General features: G+C 37.7%; 1 protein-coding gene across 2 annotated transcripts in view; it reads right to left on the reverse strand.

Moving 5' to 3' along the window:
* The window catches only part of RASA2 (RAS p21 protein activator 2), a 120,590-nt gene that overhangs the window by 39,942 nt on the left and 57,793 nt on the right, over positions 1–22,855 (reverse strand). For both annotated transcript variants that reach the window (XM_061193609.1, XM_061193611.1), the window contains exons 6-9: positions 10,053–10,136; positions 8,311–8,383; positions 4,976–5,052; positions 3,043–3,144 (exon numbers count right to left, since the gene is read on the reverse strand). In XM_061193609.1, the coding sequence (XP_061049592.1) occupies positions 3,043–3,144; positions 4,976–5,052; positions 8,311–8,383; positions 10,053–10,136 (336 nt within the window). The remainder of the gene's footprint in view (positions 1–3,042; positions 3,145–4,975; positions 5,053–8,310; positions 8,384–10,052; positions 10,137–22,855) is intronic.

Genomic DNA, 22,855 nt, shown 5'->3' on the forward strand with positions numbered 1-22,855 from the left:
ATTAAAAAGGAATGAAATAATGCCATTTGCAGCAACACAGATGGACCTGGAGATTATCATACTAAGTGAAGCTATGTCAGACAGAGAAAGACAAATATCATATGATATCGCTTATATGTGGAATCTTAAAAAAAAAAAAAAAAGACACAAATGAACTCACTTACAGAACAGAAACAGACTCACAGACTTAGAGAATGAACCTATGGTTACCAGGGGGGAAGGGTGGGGGGGAGGGAGAGTTAGGGAGTTTGGGATTGACAAGTACACACAGTGCTATATTTAAAATAGATAACCAACAAGGACCTACTATATAGCACAGGGAACTCTGCTCAATATTCTGTAATAACCTAAATGGGAAAAGAATTTGAAAAAGAATAGATACATGTATATGTATAACTGAATCACTTTGCTGTACACCTGAAACTAACACAACATTGTTAATCAACCATACTCCAACATAAAATAAAAAAATTTTTTAAATGTGTACATTTGTGTAATGAATGGGAAAGAAGGATATATCCATGTTTGCCTATACTTACATAAAATACTTCCACAATCTCAAACTAGTGGCTGCCTCAGAAGAGAAAATGGTTAGCTGGGGGACAGGGGCAGGAGATAGACTTTTACCTTTTGAACTGTGAACCATGTGAGTATACTACCTTATCAAAAAGTCTAATCAAATTCTGTGATCTACATATGATAAAGTTAAAACTAGATATTATCAACACTAATGAGCTAGAATATTAAGATTAGAAAGAATATGCCTGAAATCCTGAAGGTAAATAAAACTTTTCCTGAGTTTTCATGTAGTTACCATCAACCCCACAAGGGGATGCTGCAGCTCTACAATTGACAAAGGAGGCTGAGTTTTAATTTGACTTAAAAGAAAACTGCATTCACATTTTTATATTTCCTTACATGCAGGGAAGTATAAATGAATTAGCAGATGTTTCTATTTCATGCTGTATAAATTTTAACACATACTTTTGGGCAGGTTACTTTTAAAATATTATTAGCAAAAAAAAAAAATCTATGGGAATAAAATTAATTTCTGTTTGTTAGTGTTCTTACATCCTGCCTAGGTAGTTCTACAAATTTTGCCAAATCTGGAGGGCCTGTCTGGAGACCTCTTACTTAAAATAAGGCTATAATGGCACATTTCAAGTTCACTTTGAGGGGCCTTGGGAGGCACAATGACTCACATTTTATTCTGTACCAAGTAGCATGGCATATCATTTTAAAGACTTAATGAACTGAGTTCAGAAATTTTCATTTTAAAATGTATGCTAGGGACTTCCCTGGTGGTCCAGTGGTTAAGAATCCACCTTCCAATGCAGCGGATGCAGGTTCGATCCCTAGTCGGGGAACTAAGATCCCACATGCAGCGGGGCAACTAAGCCCACGCACCACAACTAGAGAGCCCACGTGCCGCAACTACTGAGCCCGCATGCTCTGGAGCCCACACACCACAACTAGAGAGAAGCCTGTGCAGTGCAATGAAGAGCCCGCGCACTGCAACGAAGATCCTGCGTGCCACAACTAAGACCCGATGCAGCCAAATAAATAAATGAATAAATATTTTTTAAACAGTATGCTAATTTTATAGAAGGTGGAAGAAGATTGGCAGGGGTGAATGACAAGCCTCAAATGTTCATCAATTTTTCACAGTGACCAAGTTTCCATCTATGGACACATTTTGGAAATTACAGCATATAAAACGCCACCATAAAGACTAATAAATCTTAGATCTGCATTAGCAAGAGGTAAAAATAAAACAAAAATTTTGAGACTCTAAATATCAGTCTAGGGACTTCCCTGGTGGCCCAGAGGCTAAGACTCCGTGCTCCCAATGCAGGGGACCCAGGTTCGATCCCTGGTCAGGGGAACTAGATCCCACATGCTGCAACTAAAAGATTCTTCATGCCACAATTAAAGATCCCGTATGCTGCAACTAAGACCTAGGATGGATGGATGGATGGATGGATAGACAGATAGATAGATAGATAGATAGATAGATAGATAGATAGATAGATAGATAGACAGACAGAAATAAGTATCAGTCTACTACGGAGAACTGTTTGAGGACAACAGAGTCCAAAGTGAAAAATGCCTGACGGCACTCAGGAGAAGCAAAATCCTAAAGACAAACGAGACTGCTGTCCACAGTAAGAAACATCTGAACACTCAGTTTCAACTCCTCTTCCAGGCAACTGAAACCGAGCCTTAAAAAGGGGGCTTTAAGAGGCAAATTAGAAAGGCATGCTGTTTATACTCAGTTGAAACCCAAGTCTAGCATGAGGGTTACTGGGCAACCTACTGGAAGGGAAAGGATATACACTTTTAAGTGCTGTAGACAGAAAAAAAACAATAGTTTCACACTGATTCTACTAAGGAAACTAACATCAGTTTAATGTCCGAACATTAACATGAGTTTAATGTCACTATTAGAAGTCACGAAAAGGTAATATTGTAGCCAATATTGAGCCACTAGATCTCCTGAAAAGTGTGTTAACTGGATCAGCTCAACAACATCTAGATCCTAGGCATTTAGAAAATAACATCAGAGCCATCCATGGTGCATTTCAATGGGATCTGGGGTAGGAATATCACTGGTGAGATCCCGTAAACAGCTGAATCCCTACAATAAACCTTTTGCTTTCAAACATCTACAGTTCCCATGCCCATCTTCTGAACTATAGATGCTGATTTGTGATCAAGCATCTTCTCACATGGGCAACTCTTACGTAATGTTCGAAATGTTTTATATTTTTTCTTTAGAGTTAAGATTAAGTTTTGAACAGGAAAATATTCCTAGACAATTCAGTTCTTTTATCTCAGTACCAGAGGACAAGTCATAAAACTAATATAATTGTACTTATATTTCTGCAACAATAAATAAATGGTCAAATCAGTTAGTGTTAATGACTTTGGGCTTATCCATTAAAAACTTAAAATATGCTCAAAGTAAGCATTTATTTGCATATACAGTGCATGAAAGGGGATGACCTACTATGCAGTTCACTACAATGTTTGTCTTCTTACCAGGCTTGATGAGAAGCATCATTTCTTAACACGTTCACAGGAACCTTAATCTCACCGAGGAAAACATCTTGGACCAGGTTTCCATTGTTCCACAAGTCGATCCTGAAAATTTAAAAACTGGCTTTATTTTTTGAAAACAATGTGTAAGAGAACGTACATGACCAAAAAGCTTCAAATTACTATGATTCGTATTATAGCATTAATTTACGGTTCTGGGTACTTCTGCCATAAGCATCTTTGCCACAGACATCTTTGCCTCAAGCACTTTTTGCCGCAAACATTTTCACCACATAACTAATTGGTCAAAAGGCAATTCTGTGATGAAAGATAAAATTAAAAAATAAGAGAGACATTAAAAAAGACACAAACATAAAAAATAAACAACAAAATTAAAAAGACTTTATTGCAAAATACAAAATTTATTTGAATACATTCAAAATGTGCGTAAATTCATGGCAATGCTGCACAAATACTGATTCTATTTTGTGGGCTGTACCTAAACGCTTATCTTCCAAGTCTTTTGTTCACAGTATTTCACACATTGTTTTTGTTTTTGCTTCTTGATTTGTCTCCTCATTCAGCATTGCACTTTTTTCCTAAAATTTCTTCCTTCGTTAAGAGAGGTATGCGTTTCCAAACACTAGGATGCGTATTGGTTTCTGAGTTTTGTACTGAAGCCTCCACACGGTTGTTTGTTCTTGCCATAGTGTCACATGTCTGCTGATGGATGCTTCGAAGTCCTACGCGAAATGTGGCTTTGACTCTGTGCCTTTCAGGCCCTCAGGCTCTTTCTCCTCCAATGTGGTGTGTTTCAAAATAAGAAACCAACTCTTGGGGCAAATCACCGTCACCTGTCCACTCAATGAAGCTATCAATAATGTCGATAACCAGGAGAAACGCTAACACATTTCAACCAGTTGAAACCAAACTGTCAATCAGTTATTTTATTTTTCACAGCAAAGCTGACTTATGGCCAATTAGTCATGTGGCGAAAATGTCTGTGGCAAAAATGCCTACGGCAAAGATGCTTATGGCGAAAGTACCAGACATAATTTTACATGCTTAAAAACAAGAGATGTTAGCATTGTCTTATACCTCATTATCTAAACTAAGAAAGCAGAATACTGCAGTAGCTTTTACTTAAAAGCATAGAAAGTGACTATCTTAAATAATCTAAAAGAAAGCACTTAAGTTTCTTAGTTTCAAAGTCTACGCTTTATTTTAACCTGTAAAAATAAGGACTACAGAGTTCCTTTTTTGTTTTTGAGAAAAGAAACCAACACAAGACTACAGTTTCTTTCTCAATTAAAACCAGTTAATATGTAAAGATAGGTGATTTAGAAAAATACATTACCTGATCATTCCAAACATGTGATTAATACACCCTTTAGATGAACACACTGTTAACACCACACCTATACATGCATTTACAAAACTTTCCCCTCCCAAACAGCATAGATATTTAAGACCTAGGAAATAGCACAAACTTCAAACACATGCACCTGTTGAATCATCTTACAAGACTTCTTACCTCACTGAAATTTCTGTTAGACAGCAGATATGTTAAGAAGAATAAAAAAATTATTTCTAAATTGGCTAATATATAATTACTTTTCTATATATTCTTTGCATCCATTATGCTATGATTTAGAAATTTAAGGAGCAAGTAAATTTGGGAAAAACTAAAAATATAATAAAATAGGTGAAAATTAGCTCATTTTATTTTTAAAATAAATACACCTTAACTATTAGTGCAAAGAAATCGGATTTTGAAAAGATTATTTGGATTTAAATTAGATGCACATTCCTCTAAGTTTCATCAATTAACTTGCTAAAGAGAATTCTGTTAAGCTTGAGTCACCTTTTTTAGTTAAATTTAGGATTTTCTTTTGGCACAGAACATAGCAATTCTGTAAAACCCCAAGACACATACCTAATTTCCAGCTTTTCAATGTCCTCCTCTTCTACCTGAAACTGGGACTTTCTGGTGTAACTACTGGATCTGGTTACCTATAAACAAAATATTTTAGTAAAAAAAAATTTTAAATATCTTTTTCTTACATGAACTTTAAAAAACTATCATCCCTAAAATGTTCGACTGTGTATATTATAAACAGAGGAAAATGCCTAAGTAATATTTTACCCAAAAGCTAAATACAAAAACAGCTATGGAAATAGCAGAGTGGCAAGAATAAGGTGGCAAAAAAATATCAAAATCAACCTTACCTCCATACCCTTCCTTATCAACTCAATCTATGGCAACACTGGGTTCTCTGGCTCATATGTAATCTCTTGGTGACTCAGAGTAAAAGTGTTCTATTTCAGGGAAGCTGCATAGGCTAGGAACTGTTTGAAGACCTTCCCACATTTCTCAAGATACCAATGCCACCCGTACACTTCCTTCTCACGTTTTTACCAAAAACATCAAGGCCGTTGGCAGGAACTTCCTCAACTACTGTCCACCTGAACATGTCCATTCCCACACAGGCCTGTTTACTTGATGAGCATTCTCATCCTCTTCCAAACAAGAGGATGAGATGATCCTCCTCTTTTCTAAGACTGCTCCGTCCCCACACAGTATGCAGTAATGAGCACGCAGTAAACACGCAGCAAGCATTCGATCTATTTTAATTACAGCTTTCTTGACCAGACTGTTCACCTCATTCAAGCCTAAGAAAAATTCTCCCCTTAAATTATGGTCTTCCTATCTCTCTCCTTTCACAGACAAATATCTCAAAACTGTTACCCATCCTTACAGCCTCCACTTCCTCACCACCCACTCACTACAGTAACTCCTTATAATCTGGCTTCCTCACAGATCACCCTCCCCAAACCCCTCTCTTAATCATCAAGTCTGATGATGAAATTCTTAGCTCTCACCTTCCTTGACCCCTTTATCTGGACAAGTGACCATACGACCATACTCCCTTTTCCCAGAGCTACTCTGGTCTTTGAGTTTACCCAGCACAATCTTGGCTACCTTCTGCTCTCTTGGCTTCTTCCTCTAGTACTTCTCCTCAGAACCTATAAATATGGGTTTCCTCCAGGGTTTTATATTTTATTTTGCTCTAAGAGCTGCACAGTGCTGTACAAAGTGCTTTCACATCCATTATCTCTTTTATTCATCAGAACACTGCTCTGAAGCAGGCAGGGCTAGATTTATCATCCTCATCTTGAAAATGAGGAAGCTAAAGTACAGAAATTAAGAGACATACTCAAAGTCAAATACTTAATATGTGGCAGAACTAACCTTCTTCACTTTTTTCCTTTATTGTATACCTCTAAGCAATTCTTGATTCTTTATCTACAACCATCACCCATCTCAGTCATGAACTTCCTATGGGAGGATTTTACATATCTGAGTTCAAGCTCATTATGCCCCAAACTGAACCACTTATGTTTTCCTTCTTAACTTTTCTATTTTTCCAGATTTGAAATCATGAAGACAACATTTGACTCCTCATTTTCTCTCTTCTTCTATAACCAATTTGTTATCTTGCCATCTGCAGTTTCTTTCTCATCCATCTCTTCCTCTCATTTCCATATTACTCTCTTGAATCAGAGCCCCCCCCCCTTTCTGCTTTTTCCTTTTTTTAAAAAACACCTAAGCTACAACAGTCTCTTGATCTCTGTTCTCTCTCTCAGCCATCTGGCCCACAGATCATGGTTAATTCTTCCCAAAACAGTGCATTACTCATTACTTCCAGGTTCAAAAACATTCAATGGCTAACATAGCACTTCAGCCTGGCTCTCAAGGCCTTTCATTAGTTGGTCCTACTCTTACCTTTTTAAGCTTAGTTCCCATTATTCCCTTTTAGTCAAATCACTACTTGCTACTCTTTGGACATAACTTTCTGCTTTTCTGTCTCTATGTCTCTGCTCAAAATGTTCCTTCTCTAATACTCTTTCCTCTGGCTTAACTCACCTAGAGCAGAGCTACCCAGTATCTACTACTGCATTTTACTGCTGCGTGTATGCACGCATGTGTACGCTTTGGGTCTCCTGCTCTCACTAGAGGACAGAGATTGGACTTTTATCTTTATAATCAACTCAACAAAGGGCCCTTTGAATGAATGGTTCAAGGCCTAATATGTATGCTTGCATATAGCAAACAGGTCAGGTCTTGACTGTTAAAAGACCATCTGCTTGCTGCTGCAAGTCGCCCCTTCTTGGTTTTCTCCAGGCTAGATGTAACAGCCATTTGTAAGTACAGAACAACTGAACTGAGGAAGTCCTGAGCTGGGAAATGGGGCGTCTCACACTGGCGCACTTTCTTTTGTTTTCTTTCTTCCTTGCCTCCACCCCCCACAATTCCTCCTACTTCAATCTTGGCATTTCTTCAACTGTGTTCCCTTATTAAAGTACAGTAATCAGGCATGGCTAGATGTGCCCTCGCTCTTTTCACTTTGAAACATCAAGAAAAACACACACAAAAAGAAGGAAAAGCACAAAATGTAACTCTTTTTTTCAAATCTTCCCTACATGGTAATCTCAACTGCAAAATATTCTATGGGTAGAACACAATCTTTTAGAATAGAGTTTGATTATTTTTGTTTTTTTCCTATAGTTTTCTAATAATATGAAAAAGGATTTATTCAACAAATGCTCCACAGTAAAGAACTCCAAAGCACTGTATTTTGGGCAACTTCAAGGCAGCTGAAGTTCTCTGTGAAAATAAGCATGTGTCCTTAGAGTGATTTAGCTAAAAAGAACTTAATAATAAGGCCTTAATCATATAATACTTTATAGTCTCAAAGCATTTTCACATTTGAACCTCCTAAAAACTCTGAGTTAGGTAGGGATGCTACTGTTTTCTCTTACAAAATTATCCTTTCACAAGATAAGAAATTTGAGTCTCCCATGTAGTGATTTGTTCAAACTCAACTGGGACCAGAACCCAGATCTACCAAGTGATATCGTCCTTATTTAACTAGTGGTTTTCAAATAATATTCTGCAGAAGAGTCCTGGGGCCACTGCATGTTAGGTCAGGGGCTGGATAAGGTAGGGTTCTGTGTGAAGGGGGTTGTGATATTGAGGATGACTGAAGAGTAGGTGTGGTCCTAGACCTCCCCATCCTCAAATCAATCAGAGTTCTGCCTTTATTTGTTTTATGCACTGGGCCTCTACTGTGTTACACTGTGGTTCTACTGCTTAGAAATGCTTAGTTGTATTAGTTAATAAAATTATGACTATGGCCAGAATTTGAAAAAAGAAGTAAATCAGCATTCAATATTCAATGTTAACATTTAAATAAAACAAAATGTTACCTCAAAATAAAAGATTTCATTAAACTGCGGATTGCTTGTTTTCTTCTTTACTTTTGTCTTCTTTTGGTCATTCCTGTTCCAATGTGGTAGAGTTTTACCTTGTAGAACTTAATAGTACACAATTATAAAACATGCTATTTCCAACCAGGGAGCCTGACCTCTTTCTGTTTAACCGTTAAGATGACTCGGGGAAGGCAGTAGCTTTAAATATTACTTGGGGGAAAAAAACTGAGGTGTCTCTAAAACCTCAAATCAAAGAATACACAAATTTTGTATATCTGATATATGCCAAGATTTTATTATTCTATGGCTATACTAGATTGACTGCCAACCTTACTTCAGGGGTTTTTAATAACACATTCTATTATACAAGCAACTCGAAAAAAATGGTAGAAGGAAGACAATGAGATTCAGAGTACCTTTATCTATGTTGAAAAATACCAGAGGAACACAAAAAGCATTCTTAGTTTACTTCTTGGGCTTCAGCTACAATGTGGCTTTTTAAAAAAACCTTTTATTTTGAAATAACTACAGATTCAGAGGAGGTTGCAAAGAAATGCACAGGGAAGTCCCATGTAACCTTTCCCCAGCCTCCGCCAATGGTAACATCCTCCAAATGACAGTACAATATCAAAACCAACAGTGACTTTTTAAAACAAATTCACAAGCCAAATAATTTCTATCTGTACATTACTAAGCAATTACACTAAAGAATCTATTAGGTATTGATTATAAACAAGAACAAAAACCAAAAACAGCTCCACTAGATTAAACATTTTTAACAAACAAAACTCAATCCCTCTGATAGTATGAATGTTATAGGATTGAGTATCTGCTTTTAGCAAACAGGTCGGGTTTATATTTTTAAATATAAAACCCATCTATAATAATAATAGGATACTATTGTTTGAGAACCCAATAAGTACCAGGCATGGTGCTTTACATACATAGGGACAAACACATTTTTCAAAGTGACTTACTGGTGATTTTCTAAAAAATAAGAATACATAGCTTGGGGTTGGGAAGAAGCAGTGCATGTCTATGTGTATATACATGTGTTTGTGTAGAGGGAATAGCATGCTCTTTGTTTCCTGATTCTAAACCTTCAAGTTGTAGACAAATTTCAGACTAGTCAGGCTCTGAAAGAAACCATAATGAAATTATAAAATAGAAAATACTACAAAGTGTGATAGATTTTCCATAAATTATCATAAGTAATTAAAATCAATGATACAGTGCACTTCACCATGTTCTGGTACTTCAGCAGTTTGTCTACAGCTTGGAATTCTCGCTGTACAGCACAGATGCCATGAGCAAAAAAGGTATTTTTAGTCCTGAGTTGTTTTCCAGATAAAAATATAGAAATTCCTTTGCTATTTTGAGCTAGCATTTATTAAAGCAGGATCCTACCTGCAATAAAATCTAAGACATTTGAAACTAGGAAGGCTGATGATGAATGAAGGTCAGGTTTATGTTTTAAAGTACATTTTAACTACTATAAAACACAGGTTGCTCCCCATAGCCTAAGAGTCTGGCAGATTTGAAATGGCACTCATTTTCTTTTATAAAAATAGGAGTTGATTGTTTGCAAGTGAATAATAGAACTAACTGAAGATTTTTCTTTCAAAGCATTCGTTACTTTGTGTCATAAATAGCTATTTAGCAAGTTCTCTTAGAACTTTAATTTTGTAATTGTTAAGCTTTAAAACTTAAAAATCTAATACTAATTCAATAAACATTACCTAGAAGGGCCCACAAGAGAAACCGTTGCATAAGGGTCACAGCTTTGTCCATTTATGAGAGGCAACCCATGGCATGCCTTGACACTAAGGAAGCATAAAGAAAAATTAACGTTATTATATTCAAGTTAAACAACATAAAACATTTATATTCAAGTTAAACAACCTAAAACATTATCTTTAAATACGAATTAATACATTCAAAGGGTTAAAATTGTTTTCCACATGTCTGAAGTTGTATGCCTATATACCACCTACCCAAACATATGTACATATGCATTTATTTACTTTCGCTGTATTTCCAAATAGGACTAGACCACCACAGTAAGTACTGAGACTACCAAATAATATTTGGATATACACAAGGTCTATCCAACAAGGTACACGCTGTGGTTTGATAATACATTAAAACTATTGTGGCTTCTAAAAAGGAAAAGAAAGCTGTGTGAACCTTAAAGGAGACACTACAAACAAAGTCAAATCTGTGGCATCATATCCTCTGCTAAAGCATGAATGAGAAACAAGGAAACAACTGTGGTTTCCACTTAAAATCTGATTCATAAATAAAGGGCAAGCCACATACAGTTCTGCAGCCTTTTATTCTGACTCTCAGTAACAGCTCCTGCATCATTCTGTAGAAAAAGTTTTAGACCATAAAAACCAAGGTCATCTCATCCACTCCATGACAACACAGCCATTGGTATTTACAGAGAACACAGAATCTGACTTAATGACCTGCTCCTCAAATTTTCTCTTTATTGAGTTCACGAATTTAGTTTAGCATCTAAAGGTGTGCATTTCCCAGTGCCTACAAGAAACTCCTGAGTGTTAGTGAAAAGTATTCTTTGTTGAAAGATGTGGGCTATTGAGCAACATCCTAATTTCTCTCCACAACCCACAGATCATATACGTGGGTGAGGTGCAAATGGTGTGCTGCCGAGTAAAGAAAGAAATGATAATATGACTCATTTCTATTAAATTGGGTATCAAAAATCAAATTAAAAAAATTTCTGAAACTAACCGAAGAAAGTACAGGCCAAGATAACAATTCTGGTTACTAATGTCAGGCCTGGGTACAGTCAAATTTTCCCACTGTACATACTGTTTGAAATTTACACTTCTCAGGCTAAACCTCAAAATGATACCTGATTTTGATATAGTATTTGCAGTTTACTATTTATTTTCACAAAATGCATCAAACTCTCACAACTGCCTTTGAGAAGGGTATCATCATGCCATTTTAAAGAAAGTAAGGCTCAAAAAGCTTACGTGAGAAAGTAACAAAATAAGGCTAAAGAGGTAATACAACTTGTGAGAAGTGGGCTGAGACTCAACTTCTACTTTCTCAGCCCTATTTCTAAAATTTAAGTCCTCCTACAGTCCCACTGTGCCTGAATATACTGTATTACTTTCCTTCTAATACCAAATTTACCTCATGTAAACACTAATTATGTAAAATCTTAATCATAAAAATACACTATAATTTTAAGAGGTATAAAAACACTGAGAGGACTTCCCTGGTTGCACAGTGGTTAAGAATTCGCCTGCCAATGCAGGGGGCAAGGGTTCGAGCCCTGGTCCGGGAAGATGCCGCAGAGCAACTAAGCCTGTGAGCCACAACTACTGAGCCTGCACTCTAGAGCCCACGAGCCACAACTACTGAGCCCACGTGCCACAACTACTCAAGCCCGCGTGCCACAACTGCTCAAGCCCGCGCACCTAGAGCCCGTGCTCCACAATAAGAGAAGCCACCGCAATGAGCAGCCCGTGCACTGCAACGAAGAGTAGCCCCCGCTCGCCGCAACTAGAGAAAGCCTGTGCGCAGCAACAAAAACCCAACTCAGCCAAAAACAAACAAACAAATAAATAATTTTTTAAAAAATAAAATTAAAAAAAAAAATGAGAATAATGGTGACTTCCCTGGTGGCGCAGTGGTTAAGAACCTGCCTGCCAATGCAGGGGACACGGGTTTGAGCCCTGGTCCAGGAAGATCCCACATGCCACAGAGCAACTAAGCCCGTGTGCCACAACTACTGAGCCTGTGTGCTGCAACTACTGAAGCCCACGCGCCTAGAGCCCATGCTCTTCAACAAGAGAAGCCACTGCAATGAGAAGCCCGCTCACCGCAATGAAGAGTAGCCCCTGCTCGCTGCAACTAGAGAAAGCCCATGAACAGCAATGAAGACCCAACGCAGCGAAAAATAATAAATAAATAAAATAAATAAATTTATTTTAAAACAATGAGAAAAATGCTGTTCAGTATACAAACACTTCTATAAGAATACCCACAAACCAAAAAAAACAATACCCATAATCCAAAAGTATGTCTATAAAAATAATCAGAAGTACTCAATTTTTAAATCTAAGTATAAAAATTGGGTTTTCTGACACACAAGTAGTATTATTAAATACAGATTATTTTATTTGCTACGTATGTTATGAAATATTTTCCTAATTACCTAGGATACAACTATTCTTCTAATTGGTAAATCAAGCAATTTCACGTCATAAACCATGGATAAGCTGAAAACGAATGTTAAAATAACCTTAGTATGCTAAATTATCTTGTATTTTATTTATATATGACACATAACGTATTTGATATTGACACATTTTTTAGGGATTACAAAGGAAAATAAGTTTAGTCCAAACTTGTTTATAATACAGAATGATCTGATTGTTTTCCTTGGATTTTTTTTTTTTAACTAAAAGACAAATATTAACTTCTACATACAGGAGTACGTAGTACAGGGAGTAACAGGGAACAGATTTATCCTCCCACCTCAAACACTTAAAAAAAAAAAAAAGGGTAGTATCAGCAGCTCAGGACAGTGATCTCTGATGGGGGGAATAAACAAAATGAGCCCTCTAACTGTCCCAGCCTACTGTTAGATGGTCTCCCTGAGAAGAAAGGAAGGGCTGTAAGCTGGGGAAGGCCAAAGTGACTAGAGTTCCCAGGGCAGAGTACTGGAGGAAAGAAAGCTGCACAGAGAGAAAGAAACCTCCAGAAAGCTAGGAAAGTACTGGTCCCCCGACCCACCCATACCCGGAGTCTCCAGCTGAGCGCTGATAAACATACACATGTGAGGAAACTATCTGAGGCTGGGAAAGAACCATTAGAAAAGGGCAGAGGGGACAATTCCAGAAGCCCACAAATGACGAGCAAGAGACCCCATGGGCCACAGTAAAAAGCTGGTAATTATGGGTGCTGCCTCAGTAGTGGGAAAATATTAGTCACAGACTAAAGGCCACTCTTGTTCCATCTAACAAAGCTTATAAGCAAACCACAAATGAATCAAACTGTTTCCAAGTAACTAAGTCTTCAAGTATATTCATAGGAATACGAAAATATCCAGCAACTTCACAATATCTAGCATCCAATAGAAAATAACCAGGAACACAAAGAATCAAGAAAATACAACCCATGATGAAAAAGAAAAACAAATCAATAGTAACAGATCCAGAAATGACACAGTTGATAGAATTAGTAGACAAGGACATGAAAAAAGTTATTATAACTATATTTCATATGTTTGGTAGAGACACAGAAGACATTAAATTTTGAAAGTCTACAAGGTTTGACATGAAAAACACACTGAGTGGCATTAACAGAAGATTAGATATGGCAGAAGAAAAGATTAGTAAACATGAAGACAGAGTAACAGACACATTACATAGATATGTGAATGGCCTAAGCATGCCAATTAAAAAGCAGAGATTTTCAGATTGGACAAAAAAAATTATACAGTGCCTTTAAGACTCCTTTAAATATAAGATAAAATTAAGTTAAAAGTAAAAAAAGTGGAGAAATATATACCATACTAATACTAATTAAAAGAAAGCTGATTTAATGGGTAATGACAACCCAAATGTCCATTAGCAAGGGTTTAGCTGAATAAATTATAGTATCTATAGGATGGAATTCTAGGTAGTTGTCAGAAAGAATGAGGTAAATCTCTATTCTCTAATTACTCTGATATGGAGTGATCTTCAGGATATATTCTTAACTGCAAAAAGAGGAAGTTACAGAACTCTATACTCTGTGTAAGAATGGAGTGAGAAAACGAATATATTTTAATTTTTATTTATACATGTGCATATATTTATTTGCTTGTACTTGTAAAAATACTGGACTGAAAGGCCAAAACTTTTAAATATAGGAGTTAGGAGGGTAGAGGACTGGGAATGGACTTATTCAAAGATACCTTTATATAGTTTTGAGTTTGGCAACATAGAAAACTTCTACATTTCAAAAGTAAGATTAAACTTAAGAAATAACCCTTAAAAAGTAAACAAAAAACAAAAACAAACCTGAGAAACCACTAGAAAAAAAAAAGGGAATTAGTTCAAAGGACTAGAGCACAGTATTTGATTCTCTATCCTTAGTGATATACTCTATAGTCTTAGAACAAACAGAGCAGTAAGACTTCTAAAACTTCATTCAGTAACCTAATCATCAGTGGTAATACTGGTATTATTATTTTGAATCTATTGTCTATATCTTCAAAGATAATGTAAATAAATAATTATGTTGTTAAGTATTTATGTAAAGTTAGGGATTAAGATTTCCAATGTTAGAGGAAAGAGATACCAGTATAAAATCAAAGTTAGATTAAAAATCTTGTAATATTAAATTTAGAAACATGAAAAAAAAGAAGGCAAGTAAACCAGCCAGCCAGGCAGCCAGAGTGGCTATATTAATATCAAAGTAGATTTTGCAACAAAGAATATTACCAATATTAGAATAAAGAGAGTTATTTTATAATAATGAGTTCAATTTATCAAGCAGACATAAAAATCCTAAATGTTAAGTTCCTATTATAGCTGTAAAACAAATGAAGCAAAAACTGATAGAACTGCAGGGAGAAACTGACAAATCCACAAATAGCGATTTCAACACCCAATAAAGCAATTAAGAATGAAAGTTTAAACAATACTGTCAACCAACCTAACACAATTAACATTTATAAAAAACAGTGTACCCGCCAAAAGCAGAAAACACTCTTCAAATGCACACAAAACATGTACCAATATAAACTATATTTTGGGGACAAAAAATAAGTTTTGGTAAACTTTAAAGTATTCAGATCATACAAAATATGTTGACAACAGTGGAATTAAATTAGAAATCAGCAACAAAAAGATATCTGGAAAACCCTCAAATATTTGGAAACAAAATTAACATACCTCTAAATAATCCCATGGGTCAAAAAATAAAACAAAAGAAAAATTATAAAGTATTCTTAAGTGAATGAAAATGAAAACTCAGTATATCAAAATTTGTGGGATCCAGCTAAAGTAGTACTTAGATGAAAATGGATTTTCCAATCACTGACCTCAGCATCAATCAAAAGAAACTTTAAAAAGAAGAGCAAATTAAACCCAAAATAAATAGAAATAATAAAAGTGAAAATCAATAAAAGAGAAAACAGAAAATATATAAAAACAATAAAATCAAAAGCCATTTCTTTAAGAAGGTCATTAAAATTGATAAACCTCTAGCTACACTGATTAGGAAAAAAAGAGTGAAGACACAAATTACCAACATTAGGACATCACCATGAAGTCTACACATATTAAAGGGTTAAAAAGGAATAACTGAACAACTTTATACAAAGAATTGTACAACTCAGATTAAATGGTCAAATTCCTTGAAAGATACAAACTACCAAAATTACTAAAAAAATTTTTTTTTGAATAATTATGTATCTATTAAAGAAATTGAATTCCTGGTTAAAAACCTTTCCAACAAAAAACAAAACAAAAACATTCTACGTCCAGATGGCTTCACTTGTGAATTCATATATTAATCATATAAAAAATAAATTACATCAATTCTATAGAAACTCAGAAAATCGAAGAGGAGAAAATACTTCCCAATTCATTCAAAGAGACCATTAATATCCTGATTCCAAAACCAGACAAAGACATTACAAGAAAAGTACAGACCAATATCCTTCATGAACAGAGATGCAAAAATCCTTAACAAAATTTCAGCAAATCAAAGCCAGCAATACATGACAATATTAACACAACATGACCAAGTGGACGTTGGCTTAACATTCGAAAATCAATCAACAAGATTCACCATATTAACAAATGAAAACAAAAAAAGCATAAGATCGTTTGAATATCCATCCCTGATAAAAATTCTCAGCAAACTAGGAACAGAAGGGAACTTTCTCAACCTGATGAAGGATGGCTAACATTGTACTTACTGGTAAAAAACTGAAGGTTTTCTCTCTAAGATAAGGAATAAGACAAGGATGTCTGCTCTCACAACTTCTACTCAACATCGTACTGGAGGTTCTGGCCAGTACAATAAGGTAAGAAGCAGAAATAAAAGGTATCCAGACTGAAAAGGAAGAAGTAAAACTCTATTCATAGAGGACACAATTGTCTATGTACAAAAGTCAATGGAATCTATTTTTAAAAAGCTAGTAGAACTAATAAGTGAATGTAAAAAGGTTACAGGATACAAAATTTTTAAAATTTCCATATAGTAGCAACAACCATATATTCAATTTGTCTCAAGTTTCTCTCCTCAGGTTCTTTCCCTCAGCCTGTTTCTCTAATATAAAGATCACTGCCTGGACTTCAAGTCACTCTGTACCTATCTAATTTTTCTGTTTTTCTCTCCAAATTTCTTGACCTCCCCACTCACTCCTCACCCTACTGAAACCCAGTTTTTTCTGCATTTGTCATTCTATGGACAGTCTCCTCATTAAGGTCCCCTGAGTGTCAAATGCTATCCATGTTTTTCAGGGCTCCTCTCACTGGACTTCTTAGCTGCATGCAATATTCCTCATCACTGTCTCCTTGAAACCCTCTTCTCTCTTGGTTTCCTTGACCCTCACTCTCCTAACTTCCCTCATATCACCTATCTGTCTCCTTCATGTTTTCCTCACATGTTTTTCTACATCTACTGCTGGATTTGCTCTCAGTCAACTGCTCTCTTTATGCTACATAACCTCCCTTAAGCCTGCTTCTATCACATCTATTCTTATGGCCACAACTACCATCAACCATACATTTCTATATGAGATCTCACCACAGAGTTAAAGATTTTTATATCTAAATGCCTGATGGAAATCCCTACCTAGATGTTCAAGAGCAGCTAAAACTCAACTCATTACCATCTCTTATTAAAGCAGCTTCTCTTCCAGTATTTTCTCTTCATTGTGCATACCACCACCACCAAGCAACACAATCTAGAAATCTAGAGCCACACTTAAATTCTCCTTCCTCCTCACTTTCTATATCTAATCAATCAGTAAGTTTCAGTGATTCTACTCTTTAAATATTACTTCATCTGGCCTCTTTTCTCACATCTGCAACTGTTGCTCTGGCACAGAAGCCATCACCTCTGACTTGGATCACCCTAACACCCTTCAAATTCACCTTTCTATACTTACTGCTGTCACAAATCTGATCTTTCTAAAATGCAAATTTGTCCATACTCTATTGTCTACAATCTTCCAATAGTTCCATAAGCTCATATAAGTTTTATAAGGTCACATGGTACATAAGCGCCTCTTAAGATCTAGCTCCTGCCTATTTACCAATTTCTGACCAATCTTTGACTCAAGGTTCATATATTAGGCAACATCAAACTGCTTTTAATTATACACACACACAAACACCATGCTGTTTCTTGTCTCCATATTTTTGCCTATACTATTCTTTCCTTCTGGGGGGAAAAAAAAAACCCTCACTTTTTCTAGACAAGCTACTTTCTCTTCATCCTTTAAGAAGACAGTGTTACCTTTCGTCATTTAGTTGTTTTAAAGTTTATTTAGTGCCTATTAAGTGCCAGATGCTGGGGCCATGAGGTGAATAAGACAAACACGGCCCCTGCCCTCATGGAGCACAAAGTCTACCTGAAGAAAGAGATAACAAGCAATAAATGAAAAATAATAATAATTAGAAATACTGGCAAGTGCTATGGAAGAAAAAGAATAGGGTACCCTATTTTAGAGTAAGTGATATTTAAGTTGAAACTTAAAGGACAAGAATGAACCAGCTAGAAGAAGAATGGGCATAACAGCATTCCAGGCAAAAGGAAAGGCAAATGTACATCTCTGAGCTGGAAGAGTAATGTCACATTCGAAGAAGTGAGAGAAGGCCAGCAAGCATATGAAGAGGAAGCACGCCACAAAATGAAATCAAAGAGGCAGGCCGGGTCACTGGTTCTTATGGGCCACGGTAAGGAGATTGGATTTTATTCTAAAAGCACTGCAAAAATCACTAAGTGTTTAAGCAGGGGACTGCCATGATCTAGTTTATGTTTCAGAAGACTGCTCTGGGCTGCTTATAAAGAGAATGGATTGCAGACTGGAAGACCAGCTAAAAGATTATTGAAATAGTCAAGGTAAGAAATGATTGGTGGTTTGAAATAAGGAGATGTCAGTAAGTATTATTAAAAATTAGAAAATTCGGAGGGAGGGGCAAGATGGCGGAAGAGTAAGACGCGGAGATCACCTTCCTCCCCACAGATACATGAGAAATACATCTACACGTGGAACTGCTCCTACAGAACACCCACTGAACGCTGGCAGAAGACGTCAGACCTCCCAAAAGGCAAGAAAATCCCCACGTACTTGGGTAGGGCAAAAGAAAAAAGAAATAACAGAGACAAAAGAATAGGGACGGGACCTGCACCAGGGGGAGGGAGCTGTGAAGGAGGAAAGGTTTCCACACACTAGGAAGCCCCTTCGTGGGCAGAGACTGCGGGTAGCAGAGGGGGGAAGCTTCGGAGCCACGGAGGAGAGCGCAGCCACATTGGTGCGGAGGGCAAAGCGGAGATTCCCGCACAGAGGAGCGGTGCCGACCAGCACTCACCAGCCCGAGAGGCTTGTCTGCTCAGCCGCCGGGGCGGGCGGGGCCTGGGAGCTGGGGCTCGGGCTTCGGTGCTAGCCGGGAGGGAGTCCGGGAAAAAGACTGCAGCTGCCAAAGAGGCAAGAGAATTTTTCTTGCCTCTTTGTTTCGCGGCGCGCAAGGAGAGGGGATTCAGAGCGCCGCCTAAACGAGCTCCAGAGACGGGCGCGAGCCGCGGCTATCAGCGCGGATCCCACAGCAACAGGGACGCAGAGGGAAAAACGGAGAGATTCCCGCACAGAGGCTCGGCGCCGAGCAGCACTCACCAGCCCGAGAGGCTTGTCTGCTCACCCGCCGGGGCGGGCGGGGGCTGGGAGCTGAGGCGCGGGCTTCGGTCGGATCCCAGGGAGAGGACTGGGGTTGGCTGCGTGAACACAGCCTGAAGGGTCTAGCGCACCACAACTAGCCGGGAGGGTGCACGAGAAAAAGTCTGCAGCTGCCGAAGAGGCAGGAGACTTTTTCTTGCCTCTTTGTTTCGCGGCGTGCAAGGAGAGGGGATTCAGAGCGCCACTTAAACGAACTCCAGAGACGGGCGCGGGCCGCGGCTATCGGCGCGGACCCCAGAGACGGGCATGGGACGCTAAGGCTGCTGCTGCCGCCACCAAACAGCCTGTGGGCGAGCACAGGTCATTCTCCGCACCGCCCCTCCCGGGAGCCTGTGCAGCCCGCCACGGCCGGGCTCCCGTAGTCCGGGGACAACTTCCCCGGGAGAGCGCACGGCGCGCCTCGGGCTGCTGCAACGTCACGCCGGCTTCTGCCGCCGCAGGCTCGCCCCGCCTCCTCCGTACCGCTCCCTCCCCCCGGCCTGACTGAGCCAGAGCCCCCGAATCAGCTGCTCCTTTAACCCCGTTCTGTCTGGGCGGGGAACAGACGCCCTCAGGGGACCTACATGCAGAGGCGGGTCCAAATCCAAAGCTGAACCCCGGGAGCTGTACGAACAAAGAAGAGAAAGGGAAATCTCTCCCAGCAGCCTCAGAAGCAGCGGATTAAAGCTCCACAAACAACTTGATGTGCCTGCATCTGTTGAATACCTGAATAGACAACGAATCATCCCAAATTTAGGAGATGGACTTTGGGAGCAGGATATATTAACTTTTCCCCTTTTCCTTTTTTTTGTGAGTGTAGATGTGTATGCTTCTGGGTGAGATTTTGTCTGTATAGCTTTGCTCTCACCGTTAGTCCTAGGGTTAGGTCCGTCCGTTTTTTTTTTTTTTTGGCTTAAAAATTTTTTTTTTCCCTAATAAATGTTTTCTTAATAATTTTTTCCTTATTTTCTATTTTTAAAAAAAAATTTTTAATAAGTTTTTTCATATTTTTTATTTTAAAAAATTAAAAAATTTTTTTTCTTAATAAATTTTTTCTAAATAATTTTTTTCTTATTTTTAGTATAAAAAATTAATAAATCTATTTTTAAAAATTAAAAAAAATTTTTTTTTCTTAATAAATTTACTCTTAATAATTTTTTTTCTTATTTTTTATTATAATTGCTTTATTTTATTTTATTTTATCCTCTTTTTTTCTTTCTTTCCATTTTTTCTCCCTTTTATTCTGAGCCGTGTGGATGAAAGCTCTTGGTGCTCCAGCCAGGCATCAGGGCTGTGCCTCTGAGGTGGGAGAGCCAACTTCAGGACACTGGTCCACAAGAGACCTCCCAGCTCCACGTAATACCAAACGGCGAAAATCTCTCACAGATCTCCATCTCAACATCAAGACCCAGCTTCACTCAACGACCAGCAAGCTACAGTGCTGGACACCCTATGCCAAACAACTAGCAAGAGAGGAACACAGCCCCATCCATTAACAGAGAGGCTGCCTAAAATCATAATAAGGCCACAGACACCCCAAAACACACCACCAGACGTGGACGAACCCACCAGAAAGACAACATCCAGCCTCATCCACCAGAACACAGGCACTAGTTCCCTCCACCAGGAAACCTACACAACCCACTGAACCAACCTTAGCCACTGGGGACAGATACCAAAAACAACGGGAACTACGAACCTGCAGCCTGTGAAAAGGAGACCCCAAACACAGTAAGATAAGCAAAATGAGAAGACAGAAAAACACACAGCAGATGAAGGAGCAGGGTCAAAACACACCAGACCTAACAAATGAAGAGGAAATAGGTAGTCTACCTGAAAAAGAATTCAGAATAATGATAGTAAGGATGATCCAAAGTCTTGGAAATAGAATAGACAAAATGCAAGAAACATTTAACAAGGACGTAGAAGAACTAAAGAGGAACCAAGAAACGATGACAAGCACAATAAATGAAATTAAAAATACTCTAGATGGGATCAATAGCAGAATAACTGAGGCAGAAGAACGGATAAGTGACCTGGAAGATAAAATGGTGGAAATAACTACTGCAGAGCAGAATAAAGAAAAAAGAATGAAAAGAACTGAGGACAGTCTCAGAGACCTCTGGGACAACATTAAACGCACCAACATTCGAATTATAGGGGTCCCAGAAGAAGAAGAGAAAAAGAAAGGGACTGAGAAAATATTTGAAGAGATTATAGTTGAAAACTTCCCTAATATGGGAAAGGAAATAGTTAATCAAGTCCTGGAAGCACAGAGAGTCCCATACAGGATAAATCCAAGGAGAAACACACCAAGACACATATTAATCAAACTATCAAAAATTAAATATAAAGAAAACATATTAAAAGCAGCAAGGGAAAAACAACAGATAACACACAAGGGCATCCCCATAAGGTTAACAGCTGATCTTTCAGCAGAAACGCTGCAAGCCAGAAGGGAGTGGCAGGATATACTTAAAGTGATGAAGGAGAAAAACCTACAACCAAGATTACTCTACCCAGCAAGGATCTCATTCAGATTTGATGGAGAAATTAAAACCTTTACAGACAAGCAAAAGCTGAGAGAGTTCAGCACCACCAAACCAGCTTTACAACAAATGCTAAAGGAACTTCTCTAGGCAAGAAACACAAGAGAAGGAAAACACCTACAATAACAAACCCAAAACATTTAAGAAAATGGGAATAGGAACATACATATCGATAATTACCTTAAATGTAAATGGATTAAATGCTCCCACCAAAAGACACAGACTGGCTGAATGGATACAAAAACAAGACCCATATATATGCTGTCTACAAGAGACCCACTTCAAACCTAGAGACACATACAGACTGAAAGTGAGGGGATGGAAAAAGATATTCCATGCAAATGGAAATCAAAAGAAAGCTGGAGTAGCAATTCTCATATCAGACAAAATAGACTTTAAAATAAAGACAATTACAAGAGACAAAGACGGACACTATATAATGATCAAGGGATCGATCCAAGAGGAAGGTATAACAATTGTAAATATTTATGCACCCAACATAGGAGCACCTCAATACATAAGGCAAATACTAACAGCCATAAAAGGGGAAATCGACAGTAACACAATCATAGTAGGGGACTTTAACACCCCACTTTCACCAATGGACAGATCATCCAAAATGAAAATAAATAAGGAAACACAAGCTTTAAATGATACATTAAACAAGATGGACTTAATTGATATTTATAGGACATTCCACCCAAAAACAACAGAATACACATTTTTCTCAAGTGCTCATGGAACATTCTCCAGGATAGATCATATCTTGGGTCACAAATCAAGCCTTGGTAAATTTAAAAAAATTGAAATCGTATAAAGTATCTTTTCCGACCACAACGCTATGAGACTAGATATCAATTACAGGAAAAGATCTGTAAAAAATACAAACACATGGAGGCTACACAATACACTACTTAATAACGAAGTGATCACTGAAGAAATCAAAGGGGAAATCAAAAAATACCTAGAAACAAATGACAATGGAGACACGACGATCCAAAACCTATGGGATGCAGCAAAAGCAGTTCTAAGAGGGAAGTTTATAGCAATACAAGCCTACCTCAAGAAACAGGAA

The sequence above is a fragment of the Eubalaena glacialis genome, chromosome 6 (assembly GCF_028564815.1).
Source record: "Eubalaena glacialis isolate mEubGla1 chromosome 6, mEubGla1.1.hap2.+ XY, whole genome shotgun sequence".
NCBI lineage: Eukaryota > Metazoa > Chordata > Mammalia > Artiodactyla > Balaenidae > Eubalaena > Eubalaena glacialis.